Genomic DNA, 13,460 nt, shown 5'->3' on the forward strand with positions numbered 1-13,460 from the left:
TGGCAGGAGAGTAAATCTGTAGTAAGACAGAAGGTGATGAAATTCCTTAAGGTATCTTGGGAATGTAATTACAAAGAAAATAATTTCTGGAAACTTTGCCTATCTAGGTTGTTACCAGAAGCAAACAAAAAAGTAAATTTAGCTTTCCATTCTGCATTTTGTAAAGTAATTAGTGTAAAAATAATTGCTTCAACTAAAGAAATTGAAAATGTTAATTTTTTTCAAAACTATACTCATAGTAAGAGTTCAGTTCTCAAACTCAGAAATAATTTGGCAAGACTCTTCTGCTGTATGTAACTGAAAACTAAGATTTATCCATGCAGTGTGTGTCCAGTGTTCAAGAGCTGTGTTGACACTGATTTTGAGTGGAGTAAATTGTATAAAAGAAGTTGCTCCTGTCTTTTCTACCCTGAACTTCCCCATTAAGCATCGTGCTGTGTGGTGCCTGTACATGTGTATTTATAAGGATGCACACGCATTCTTTTTCCCTTAGCTCATTCACTATAGAGGAGCAATAACACTGGAGCTGCAGTGGCTGAGGATGGTGACAGTAGGGGCAGTGCTGTAGCTGAAGGTGCACAGGGAGGCACATACCTCTAGCTGCCACTTGCCAGCAGGCGTGGGGAATGGTGCTTGGGAGCAGCATAGGGAGGGGATTTTCACTCTGGCTGTGTGCCTCCCCAGGTGACCAGGAAGAGCTGCAGGCGACCAGAACAGAGAGCAAGACAAAGAGGAAAAAGCATGTAGATGACTGGTTTGGAGTTTATGTGTTCTGCTCTGAGGAAGGGAAGGTTGATAACTGAGAGAAGACAGGAGGGGAGAAAGATGCTATTTGCCTTTGAAGAAAGAAATGCAAATTGTAAGGGTACTGTAAACTTATGGTTATTTCTGTCTCATTTTTGAGTTGAAATGGCAAACAAATGTTGATGCATAGACATGACAGGAATTTCAAAATAGCTGCTCTTGTTAAGAGCTCAAATGATTGTAAGGAAAAAATTGCAGCCAATTCAAAACCATCGCTTTAGACCTGGAAACTAACATATGCAAGCAAAAGAAATAGGATTCAAAACCTGAAAGCAAACATCCTAAGCAGTAGTTCTTAAAAGGATTGTTTGGGAAGCAGCATCAGAGACAACTGCCAATCAAAACAACACAGCAGCTCATACACTTGTGTACCACTGGATGGAAGTAGTCTGGTAGACATAATGAAATCATGAAAACAATTTGCAAGAGATACAAGAGTCTCATGTTATACACATAGCAGCTTTTAATAGCCAAGAACCTGCTGCAAACAAACTGTTCTGTGTTAGGTGTGCCCACTGTCTGCCTCCTGAGCCTTCCCCTCTCCCAGAACCGCCAGCTTTTTGAAAAAGGACTTTAACTCAATGTATGACTTAAATGCTTCGTGTATCAAATTTGGGCTGTGTTTACTTTTGCAGGAAGAAGAATAAGTAATGATATAGTGTTGTGCAATTAATAGCTTAAATGTTGTTAATTGTGTAATAGGGTGAATTGTTATGTATTACAGATGCTTTATTGTAATATCAATAAATAACATATTTTCCTTTAAAAAAATATTTTAAAAATAACGTTTAAAATGTCTCCTTCACTGGACTGATTCTGCAGTACAGGTTTGGAGGATTTGGTGATTCATTGTCTTTACCTGAATGGAACACTGCTAAGACAGCAAGGTTGGACTTGCTGAGCAGATTCCTGGTTTTAGATTAACGAATGTTCTTATATAAGTAAACAGGACAAAATCCCATGTGTTTGTCTTAGAATTTCAGCATTTTCAGAAAAAATTAATCAGAACTGTATTTATTAATTTAGCAGCACAGATACTGTAAAGCTGTGAACTGGAACAAACTCAGGCACAATGTGTTTGTCCTTTTGTATCTAATTCTAAAGGTAAAATGTAACCAGGAGTCCCCAAGCAAATTAATGATATGTGTCTCATAGCTTAAAAAATTTATTCTGATTTCTTCTTTTTCATAGCGTCTATTTCTTTCAACGTAGTGGAATTCCTTTATCTATTTGTACCCAGTCTGGGTAGATTCCTTCCAACTGAACTCTTCTACAGTGCTACTCTTTAACAGTGCTACCTAAAGAGGAGTAACAAGCATAGCTGTGTTGTCATTACTACATGGAGGTCAGACCAGGATTCAGAGCGTGGCCTTGCAGAGAAAAGGCTGTGCACACAGCTTGGCTGGAATAGCACATCCCAAGCTCAGCCCCAGGGGCTCAGCAGGTTGTCTGATGGCATGTGGCAGGGATGTACGAGTCCTACATAAAGTGTAATTTCCATCAGGATCTCTGGGCCTATAGGTAGCAGTCAGCCTGAAATTGTCTGCATTGATGGAAAGTCCTGTCTTTCCAGTTGTTTCTCTGCAGTGTTCTCTGTAACTGTGCCTGGTCTCTTTTTCCAGCTGAGCTGTGTACCAAGGTGCTGCAGTCCAGAGCTCAGAGAGCCACAAGATCCAGCGAGAAGCTGAAAGGCATTCCAGTTTGGATGGAAGGAAGTTTCTTACCTAGGAGTAACCTGGATGGCTTTCACACAAACATAGCTGCTGTTGCTCTTTATCGTATACGCCTGTGAAAGCAAAATAAATTGATCTGGGTTGATAATAAAGAACCTAAATTGCAGTGGGCAATTTTCAACTTTGTATTTGAGTAGGATAAATGTATGTATGTTTTTCTTTGATTGTGAGAACTGTACTTTGAAGTAGAATATTTTTATTCTTGATGTTAAAAGCATGAAAGTAAGATCATACCAAAGCTGTTTGGTGTTTTAAGCAGTTTCGGAGGTAAGAGGTATCTGCCTCCAAGAAGGAAACTATGTCCACTTGTATTTATAGTTTAGAATTCAAGAAATTAAGTTGAGAAGCAGATACCACTAATTCTTAAGAACAAGATAGAGTAATCTGCATATTAACGCTGTAAAACGAATAGGAAATCTATAGTTCTGTATGTGGAAAGCAGCACAAGGGAGACCACCAGTTCTGACAATCAGTCATTCACATTTCCCACTGTTTTCCCCTATTGTAGCAAAATGTGAGAAGCTGCTCTCAAGGCCACACATACAATGCTCTCTATTGGTCTTTACTGAGGCATGATCAGCATCTATGCTGAAAGTGCCAGCATCAAAGAAGTGCTACTTGATGACATCTGGCAGCCTGGCTTTGCTACAGATAGATTTATGAGCTGTGAAAGATGGTCAAATTAACGTCTTCTGCATTCTTGATAGGATTAGGGTTTCTGGGACATGCAGGCATTTGCATATCCCCCTGACTTTCCACATTGGCATTGTGTTCGTGGCTCATTTTAATAGATTTTTGTGAGGGGCTTTCTCCCTTTTACATCCTGCCATTTTTCAGTCACTGTTGGCAGTGACGCAGATGTGTTGGTTTAAGAGACCTGGCAGAAATCATACCTCTTGGTCTGACTTCTTCCAGTTAAAATCTTAATCGAGCAGCAGTTGCAGTAAACTTAATTTCACTTGAGGAAAGTTGTGCTTCGCTGGGGACGAGCTTGCATGTGTGTGCACATGTACGCATCAACTTGAATGACCTTTTATCGGAGCCCACTGAAATTGTTGCTAGGAGTTAGAGATCTGACTCAAGCCGAGCCCACAAAATGCAATTCAGAGCATTTACAGAGATGAGGAGAACAGAACTGCTGTCAGTTCTCTGTAACAAAGATTTCAAGTGCTTGGTGATCTTTAGAACCAGAAGTCAAAACCAGATGATTGTGCCCCTTTGCTGCAAATGAGGGAGTGGAAATGCTCCGAAACCTGGTGCCTTGCTCCACTAACTGGTCAGCACTTCTGGGAGGGGCCCAGGAACAGCTGCCACAAGCATCTGCCAGAGTTAACTGCAGGTATTAAAGAAAAGAGTAGAAAGCTGTGTCTCTACATGCAGTTTAACCCACAATCATTTCATCTTGCTGTTAAGCACCGGTATATCTGTTTTGCCTTTTATGTAGCACCAGTATTTCATTTGGCAGTATGTATGGTGAACTGAGCATTTTTGCTGCCTGTCTATAATGACAGTTTTTTATACTTTTCACTACAGCCTACTGTGAGTTTTCTTGACAAAAGAACAGATTATGCAGACGTTTGGAGTAGCAATCCCACTTTATTCTCTAGGAACCTCTCTTCAGTTCCAAATAGTCTTTTTTCTTTTTTTCTGATCACAAGCTGCCCTGTTCAAACCTGCCTCAGAGTAGCTGAGTTCCATGAGAGAACTCAGAATCTATTGGAACACCTTAAAGCTGCCTCAAAAATAAGTATTTTGTACTTCCTTTCTTCCCATGTTTTCTTCTTGGGTTTGGCAAATTTTTTATGGCATAAGGACAGTCTCTACCCAGATGTATGTAGTTAAGCCCTTCAGATGCTCCGGTAATACAAGTGATAAGCAGAAGTCTCTAGAGTCAGACCTGCTGCTCTGTCTTTGTCTTCCAGCGAGTTTGTCTGATCACTGCTGAGTGACACAACCCAAGTCCTGTTTCTCTGATGACTGTGGCATCAGTCTTTCTGAGGTGCTGCTCGGGACAGTCTTGCATCTTCCGCAGCCACAAGGAAATGTGTGTGTGGAATTTGGAAGCTATATTGGGTCACCTTGGTTGTTCTGTCTGATTCCCTGTCCATGATGCTAAAGGACATGCTGCTGTTAGCTAGTTTCAAATCACCCTTCAGACCAGGTTTACAGAAAGATAAATGAATGGATCTTTGTGCACTCTTAATCACCTTCAGTTGTAAGACGTGAACAGCTTTCATGGTGTAGACTTACAGCTGTTTTCAGAGATTTCAGCAGTCCTGTTGCTGAAAGCCATGCTTGCCTGGCTTTGGACCCTCAATTCATCTTCTGTATGATGACCTCCCTGCTGAAAGCTCACTCACCCTGCAGCTCTTTAAGTTGGGTTGGATCCCTCATCTTGTTTGTAATAAAGCTGCATAAATACTTGAGCTGACATTTAAAAAAAAAAAAAAGGGAAGAGAAAAAAAGACAGGAGAAGGACAAGGCTGGCTCTTTCAGCTGCAAGGCCAGCTTCTGCTGCAGCTGATGGCGTAAGCAATGTTCCTCAGCCTTGGCTTGCCAGTGAGATATAGCTTGAGTCCATTGCATGAGCACGTGGTGAAAGGGATTTCCAAGGTGCACAAAAAATATGGCGTGCAACATATTGCTTTTCAAAGTTTACAAACAGTAATTATATGTACTTAGCCCTTACCTGGAATGTGTAACACTGAAAAGAAATTAGCTATTCATCTTCAGGAAATAATGACTTTTTCTAGCACCATCTTCTGATCCCCCCAGTCCAGCTTTTGCACTCACTTCCATTCCAATTTAAAGTTAGATGATGTCTGTTCTCCAGAGCTGGCTCGCATGGCTTGGTCACGTAGGAGGTTCATGTCCTGCTGGAAGTAGCGCCAGGCAGTTTGGGCCACCTCTGCCAGCCTGGTGCTCTCAGAAAGAGTCAGCCCAAGGCCTCTTAGTGGCCCAGTGCTGTGTTGTCCCCACGTGTGTGTCCTGCACACAGCTGGCCTTCACTGTGGAACTGCCTTCATCTGCCAGAGATGAAAATAGGAGACTGTCTCCCTTAGACCTACAATAACTTCTTAAATCAAAGCATTTTTTTTGTTTGCTGGTGCTGTTCTACTGCATAACTATGGCACTGTCAAGTTGTTGGCTATGGGTTCATTGCAACAAACCATCACACTACCTCTGCTGTTTACCATGGACTAATAAAGATTTCAAAAGCCCCCAGAAGCTATTAAGATGCCGTTGATATGCACATCTCTGGCTGTCTGTGTCAGCCGCAGGAGCGCACTCATTGGCCCCTCGCTGGGTGGGATGACATCAGGCCCTGCTCTCAATAGGGCCTTCAGTTTGCCTCAATGTCTGCTGAGGGCTGCGAGAGAATAGAGCGGAGGGGAGAAAGCGTCCACGCTACATGGCCTTGGATCCAATAAAAACACAGGCAGCTTCAGCTGGGGATAATAGAACTTCAAAAAAAAAGAGCGAGACCGTAGTCTTGGAGCTGCTATTAGCAGGGGATGAATCGCAAGGGAGCATTTCATGCCAGGATACTTTAGAGAGTTGAATCCCAAAGAGCCATTAGCTCTCAGTGAGAGTCGTGTTGAAGGTCTTTGCTGTCAGGACAGAAGCATGCATATAAATTTTATACATTCGTCTTTGAGCAGAGACAAAAGATTAGCTCTAAACCCTCAACATCTTGTCTCAACTAACATGAAATAATACTCTCTTGTATGGCTGTCGTTACCTTTTACCCATCAAAAGAAAACATGATAAATTTATTCACAATATCCAAAGGTTTTGCTCTTAAAATTAAAAAAGGAGATGAAAATGCAAGGAGTTGAGGCTAGATTTATTCCTGTTAGTACAAATCATATTGCTGCTAAAGGTGGTGACTTTGGAATGAAACAGCACTTTGTTTAGTTGAAAAGAAAAACAGCTTCAAAGTCAGCCACTGGGGTTTCGTCCCCAGCTTTTCACTAACTTAACTTAGAGGATGATGTCTATTATATTTTCAAGTTCCAAACACAATCTTAAAATATATATATATATTTTTTTTCTGTCAGATTTTTTGTTCTTTCAGTTTAAATCATACAGAGGTTTTGGGATCTGAGACCTTCACTTAGTCCTGCAACAAAAGATGCTGACTGCAGTAGGTTTGCTCAGACTAAACAGTGCCTCTGGTTATGATTTACAGAAAAAGATCCTTTAAGACTTTTTGCTTTAAATTCAGTTTGCTGTGTGCTGAAATAGATCAATTCTGTTTTAGGATTTTGATGTATTTTGTTGGGGAAAAAAAAAAAATCTTTTTTATATATGTTCTGTGTTAAAGATGTATTGTATTCCCCTTGATAAATAGTTACTTTATCTTCAGTATTTTGTCACCATGTAATAAGAAATGATGCCTGGCACTGAGGGACAGGGTTAACAGGCATGGTGGTGATGGATTCCTAGTTAGACTGGATGGTCTTTTCCACCCTTAATGATTCTATAGCGTAGTTCTGAGTTTACCATGATCCTTTCAGCAAACATTCTCTCATTTTATGACAGTTTAAATAGAGAATAGTGGAATATTAGAGTCTGAAATCAATAAATTCCTTACTATACAAGGAATAATTATTCCTACATTTCCATCTGAGAGATGATCATAAAACTTCTTTTGTTGATCCAATAGCTCTGCAGTGGGTGTAAAACTGAAGTAACATCAGAATTATTCACTGTGGTTCATTTATAACAGAACACTTCTGAATGGCACAGGACAAAACTGAACAGGTGAGCTCTACATACTCAGTAGTTTTACACATTTGTTCTATCACATTTCCTAGAGCAAAGCGTGAGACAGCTGCTCACACAGCAGTAGTGCTGGCCCCAGGCAGCAGAACCCTCTTCCCAACACGCACACTGGCAAAGAGCGGCCAGGAACACCAGCACCCAAGCAGGGTGTGAGGGCCAGCAGTGAGGTCAGGGCTCTGGAACACGGAGATACATCACATTGTTGCTGTCAAATAGGCATCTGTGTGTTTCTCTGCTGCTTCAAGACTACACGGGTGGGCCCACAGCACTTGTCACAGGGGCTTTGCAATGGGAAGGCTGGAGCCAGGAGTGGGATTGCAGCACAGCGGGCATGGCGGGCAGGCCAGGCCGCTATTCACCACAGGAATGCAGACTGGGCTGCTGCCTTTTTCTGTCCCTCTCACGCCCTCGTACTCTTCAGGAAAACATGGCAGCATTAACCTCCTGAATGCCTGAAATAAACTGGCAAAATATTTGTCTTTGCAGCAGCCAACATGGAGCATATGCATTGCACAAAGCATGGCACGTACAAAGCGAGGTTAAGCCCCAAAACTCAGAACTGTTTCTAAAACTGTAGATATTTTATGTGAGATTGTACTCAGATCCCACCCACTTAACAAAATGTTGTGAGGGCCGGGAGAGTTAATCTGAGCTTTGGAACACTGTATTGGTAAAAGCCTCTTTCATGTAACCATGTTAATGTACTGAGCTTGGAATTCTTAAAAATTCAAATTATTACAAAGAAAAGGGTTTGGTGTTTGGCAAAACCACAAAGCCTGCCATTCACTTGCATTGCTTTGCTTTGCTTTACAGTGGACTTCAGAAAAGAGCTCAAGGCACAAGAGAGAGCCTGGAATACAGTGAAGTCATTTAAAGAGAAATTCCCAGAGATTTAAGGTTCCTTTATCCAACCCACTCTCACTTGCTTTTTTGTTCCTCTGTCTTACTATTTGTTAGTGGCTGTTTTTAAGTTGCACCACAAGTCCCCACAGACACACCACCTCTTTGGGATCCCCTCAGAGCAGACTGTGCTCAAATCTAGGTAGAAAACAACAATGTCAAACAATCACAGGTGTCACAGAAGCCCAACACTAGCATCATCTCCTTTTCTAAAATCTGATTTTCTACAAACAACTAAAAGATTCTGCAGGTGGCTGAGGTTTTACCAGGCCTGGAGGAGGAAGGTGGACGGCCTCTTCAGTGATGCCTTGTGGCCCTGGAGCAATTCTGATATTCTGAGAGTGCAGAAGGCAGTGCCTGACAAGTCAAATCTGTAAGTATTTAAAGTATGCCTATGACAGCTCAATAACAACAATACCTTAAATTGCAACTTGAACTCTATGTATTGCAGTATATTGGCATGCATTGGCTTGTTTTCAGTTTCCCTCTTAAAAAACAAGAATAGATAGATACTCCTTCAAAGCAAGAGCTAGAGCTGTCCACATAGGGCAGAACCATCTTTCCTTTTATGAATAGTGGACTGCTCTCTCACCTCGTTCCAGACTTAACCCATAGGAAATGGAAAAGGTTTAAAGCAACTCACAGCCATGGTGAGCCCTAAAGGAGCCGTTGCTGTGAATATCACTGCTATGCAAAACACTGACAGATGCCTGTTCTTAGTTTAGCTCTGCTCGGTTACTGAAGAAAGATTTATTTCATGTATTAACCTTGTGTCATCACTTTACAGGCAGGGATTGTTGCAAACAAAAAGACAGCTTGCTGTATTTTTTAACCTCACAAATTAGAGTAACATGTTGTAATTGTACCTCCAAAATCTGAAAGTCGTGAAAGAGACTTTCAGTTTGCTATTTATCACGGATTTCTATGTGTAAAAACCACAGGCAAAGCCAGCTGTGTTACAAACATGCCTGGATTCAGCATCACTGATATTTCTCCTAAGGAAAATTGATATTGTAATCTTGTTAGAAACTCCAGACACTGAGATAGTTGTTTGTTTGTATAACCTCACTTAACACATGTAAATTCAGACTGGTTACCATCTTTAGTGAGCAACCGAAGGAAAGAGAAAAATTTTGATTGCTTACAATGTGGGGCAAAGATGATTTTTTTAAATCCTGAAAACTTGAAAGAAGTTACATCCTCTGGTATTCAAAATCCAGAAGCTAAAAAACAAATTGATTTTTTATTTTTAAAGATAAGTCATGCTTTTCCTTGAAAGACAGCTCTATTATGCTGATAAGTTTAGCTGGCAGCACCCTTCTGAGAGTAACAGCACCTGCAGCTGCCTGTGAGGAAGTGCCCTCTCGTTAGTGGTGCCTGGGATCACCTGCCTGTGGGACAGCACAGCTCATAAGGCCTGTGGGGTAAGAGCAGCTGGGTTGGGTTCCAGTATTGTGGTTAGGCTGCTTGTTGATGTAGGCCTTGACCAGAAGGGACTGAAGAGGGAAGGATGAGATGGCAGGAGCCATCTGAATTAGGAATCAGGGAGGTGGTGAAGGATGGGCCTAGCTGCAGTGGGAGAGCAGAGGTAAGGCTGGCTGCAGTATGGGCCTGTGCAGACTTGGGTGTCTGGAGTAAATTGGAGGAGATGACAAGCTTGTGTTGTGGGGCTGGAAAGGAACAGATTCTGGTAGAGGTGAAGATATTGGCTATAAATTCTTCCTGTGCTTGGTTGGCTTAATGGCTACAGTCAGCTACCACCTAATCATAGGAGAAGGATGAAAATTCTATTAATTGAGGAAGCACAAATCTACACTCCTTAAAAACAGTTCTATGGATCTGACTGGTTTTTTATTCTTTGGGATCCACAATACCTAAGGTACAGAAATTTGGTATTTGTTGCTATTTAACTCTGGACATTGGTATTATTAACCATAGTAGATTAAATGAATATGGTCTCCTGGATTGTTATATTTTATTATTTTGTGATGTGTAGGAAAGACTTTGTGTTTTCAGAGAGCAAGGGAGGTAATGCAGTGAAGCACTGAGCAAGGATCCTCTTCTTTCTCTTCCTCATGGGGTAAGACATTGTATTTGCTCAGAATTCCTAGTTGGTTTTGTAAATGGAGTGTGATGTGGATTAGTAGATCAGTTGCCATGGTGTTGCACCTTTGCATCTGATAGTATGAAATACAAGCTCTAAAAGCACTGCACGAAGCTGCTGTGCCAATGCCATGGAAGTAAAACAAAGCTGTATATTATTCCAAGAGAGCATGCAATGCTATGGCCACTAGCCGGCTACATGGCTGGTCGTGTATTATAAGGCAAAAGTGAGACAGAATTTTTTTTAAAAAGTGCAAGTTATGCATTGACAATCAGCTTTTTGCATAGTGCTGCTAAGCTACTCGCTATGAAGAAAATATCTTGGGACAAAAAGATATATGCAACAGCCTCCCACAGGCTTCTTGTGGGAGCCACTTGGCAGATCCTTACTGCCTTGTGGTAGTTTCCTCCTAGCTGCCCTCAAAACCACACAGAGCTTACAGGTGCTCCCACTTATGGCTGTGTAGGAGCACAGGTACCTAAAGGTACCTATGCAGACAGCTTGCGGGCAGCCAAGGAGGGCTGGCTTGTTGAAATTCTGTTCTAACTCAGTAGCATCGTGTATGTAGACTGCTGTGCTTATCTGTGAGATAGGATCACACTTCATCCTAACAAACATGCTTAGCTGTGAGAATCAAACCTCTGTGATGTTACTTCCCCTGTATGAAAAGGTGGAATTCTGTCTACTGCTGTAAATAATGCAGGACATCCACGTGCTGCAGAAATTGCTATTGAGAACTTACCAAAAAAAAAAAAAGCCTGTTCAGTGCATGTCTCTTGATATTCTGTATACTTCAGATGCAATGTGAGAAGAGTATTTTCCTGCAAATGGGAATGCAGCTTTGGTGATAGCTCATTAGCTAGGTAAAGCATCACTCATTTCCAAAGCATTGTTGTAAGAAACTCTTCTGCTCTGAGAGTCTCTTCACAGCTGTTCTCTCAACTCTATCTGCTCACATTTGACCTGATCTGCTCTGTGGGAAACATGACTGTGCAGCTTGTTCTGTGTGTGATAGATCTGTGTGAGCAAGGCAGTTTTACTAGGGCTATGCAGTGAAGTCTTTGTGTTGTATTGTGGTACCTGTGGCTTTTAGCTGGGCAGTTTCACTGCACCTTGAACCTGTTATATAAATTTGTAGTTAGTTATTTCTTGTACAATTTTCAATGTGCTCCGTGCTGCCCTGGTCCGCACACTTTCTCCAGCTCTCAGCAGCCACTCACTGCTGTGCTGCAAGCTCTGGGGAGAAAGGAGTTACACGAGTTTCCAGAGTGTTATTAAAGTTGGCACTTTATTGGGGGAGAAAGGTTAAAAAAAACTGACAAATTGGAGGGGCGAGGGGCTACGAGGGGCCTAGGCTGCGGTGGGCGGCTCAGCTCAGCCCTGCCAGAAGCCGGCGAAGAAAGCGCACAGTGAGTGCCAGCGCTGGGCGCAGTAGGTCTCGGCCAGCTGCTCGGGGGAAGGCTCGGCGGAGGCCGGGATGGGGCCGGGCGGCACCAGGCGCAGCTGAGCCTCGGGCGGCGCTCGGCCCGGGCCGCAGAAGCGGGCGCTGAGCGGGCCGCCCTCCGCGCAGGGCCGGCGGCGACGGCGGAGTCGGGCGACGATCTGCCGCCAGAACTGCCGGCTGCGCGCGCCGTAGGCGGGGCAGCGCCAAGGCTCTCCGCGATACGCGCAGCTCTGCTCCGCCCCGCGGCCCGCCGGCGGCCGGCAGGTCAGCCGCAGCTCGCTGATCCCCGCCGCCCGGCGCACCTCCCAGCCGCACCGGTGCTGCTCCGGCGTGGAGAAGTGCCCTGCCGGCGCCGCCTCCGGGCCCGGCCCGCCGCCCGCGGCCCCCAGCGCGGCCAGCGTCAGCAGGGCCAGGGGCAGCCTCATCTCTCAGCGCCGCGGGTGCCTCCTCCGGTGCCTGGGCGACGGCGCGGACCGGCGGGGGACTCGCCGCATGCCCCGCGCCCTGCGGAGACACGCGGCTGTCGGGGGGCGGCCGTCCCGCTGCTGGGGACCGCGACCCCGCTCTCGGCTCGCCTCAAATCCCCCTCCCTCCTTTTCTCTGGCAGCCCGGCGGCATCGGGGCTGCCGAACACAGCTGGGAACCGAGCTGCTCTCTTCGCGTCTCCCGTCGCACCGCTCCCCCCCTTACTCCGCCATGGCACCGCTGACCCCCAGCCTCCCCGGGAACTCACGGTGCGCGGCGGGCAGCTGCAGGTGCGGGGAAGGCGAGGCGGCGGCTGGCGGCAGCGGGGAGGGTGCGGGGGTTATCAAGGGCCGGGGGCTGTCCCCCCCCTTCCCCGCTTTCCCCGACGCCCCTCCCCAGCAGCCGCCCCCGGGGGCACGCGGGGCTGTCCGGGGCCCCCGGCAGTGCCCGCCCCCTCCGGTCGGGATTCCTGGAGCTCCGGCGGCCGGGCTGGGGGGTCCCGTCCGGCGGCGGTGGTTCTGCGGGCACAAGTTATCGCTTCAGAAGTATCGAAGTGGGGAATTCTAGGACGGTTGTTTTCCTTAACGTGGAAATTTTATGTGTAGGTGCTCGCGTCCCTGCGTATACCTACACCATCTCTCTCCGTCGGTGGGGCGGTCCGTGAAGCAGTGCCGTTATCCCGAGGCAGAGCTGCCGGCAGAGCTCGGCCCGGCTGTGTCCCCGCGGCTGGGGATAGCCGTGCGCGGCCCGAGGGGGACACCTAGTGACACACCTAGTGTGTGATTCACGTCTCTGGGTGAGACGTGCGAGGAAGCGGTGCCCTTGGGAGCCAGCTGCACCTAGGCACGTAGAAACCGACTTTTGCACATTGGTTGTAGGGTCTTACGTGGCTGTTTGGGTTTGTTCCCTCCCTGCCTCCCCTGAGTAACGCGTGGCTGTGTCAGCTGGATCTAAGGGAGCTTTGGTTGCCTACGAGCCTGGCTTGCAGGCAGCTGCCCTGGTTGCTGAGAGCAGAACGGTTTGGAGCGGCAGCACTGGCAAAAGCATGCTTTAGTTACACCGGGTCTTCAGGGGTACCAAGCATTCTCTAACCTTTCCTGATTGAGCTGTTCTGCTTTGAGCAAATACTGTCCAGCAGGAATCAATGGGGAAGACTGATACTGACTCGTTTGTCTTTAAGCTATCTTTCTGCAGAGATTGAGCACAACTGCCCAAAGTGTGG

At 45.3% G+C, this 13,460-nt stretch overlaps 1 protein-coding gene across 3 annotated transcripts; it reads right to left on the bottom strand.

The window, feature by feature from the left end:
* Positions 1–11,598: 11,598 nt before the first annotated feature.
* FGFBP3 (fibroblast growth factor binding protein 3) lies at positions 11,599–12,998 on the bottom strand. 3 transcript variants are annotated; one of them, XM_085229764.1, is made up of 3 exons: positions 12,870–12,998; positions 12,507–12,756; positions 11,599–12,277 (listed from the first exon to the last, which is right to left on the bottom strand). In XM_085229764.1, the coding sequence occupies exon 3, from the start codon at positions 12,196–12,198 to the stop codon at positions 11,704–11,706; it is 495 nt and encodes a 164-aa protein (XP_085085890.1). In that variant the 5' UTR covers positions 12,199–12,277; positions 12,507–12,756; positions 12,870–12,998; the 3' UTR covers positions 11,599–11,703. The 3 variants fall into 3 exon arrangements, with proteins under 3 accessions (XP_085085890.1, XP_085085889.1, XP_085085888.1); XM_085229763.1 differs by having other exon boundaries at positions 12,507–12,801; XM_085229762.1 differs by having other exon boundaries at positions 12,507–12,998.
* Positions 12,999–13,460: the final 462 nt, after the last annotated feature.

This window comes from Meleagris gallopavo, chromosome 8 (genome assembly GCF_905368555.1).
Source record: "Meleagris gallopavo chromosome 8, MGAL_WU_HG_1.1, whole genome shotgun sequence".
In the NCBI taxonomy this organism is placed as follows: Eukaryota; Metazoa; Chordata; class Aves; order Galliformes; family Phasianidae; genus Meleagris; species Meleagris gallopavo.

Bases quoted from the DNA above. Each gene is read 5' to 3' on its own strand.
- FGFBP3 (XM_085229764.1), bottom strand. From the start codon at position 12,198: ATGAGGCTGCCCCTGGCCCTGCTGACGCTGGCCGCGCTGGGGGCCGCG.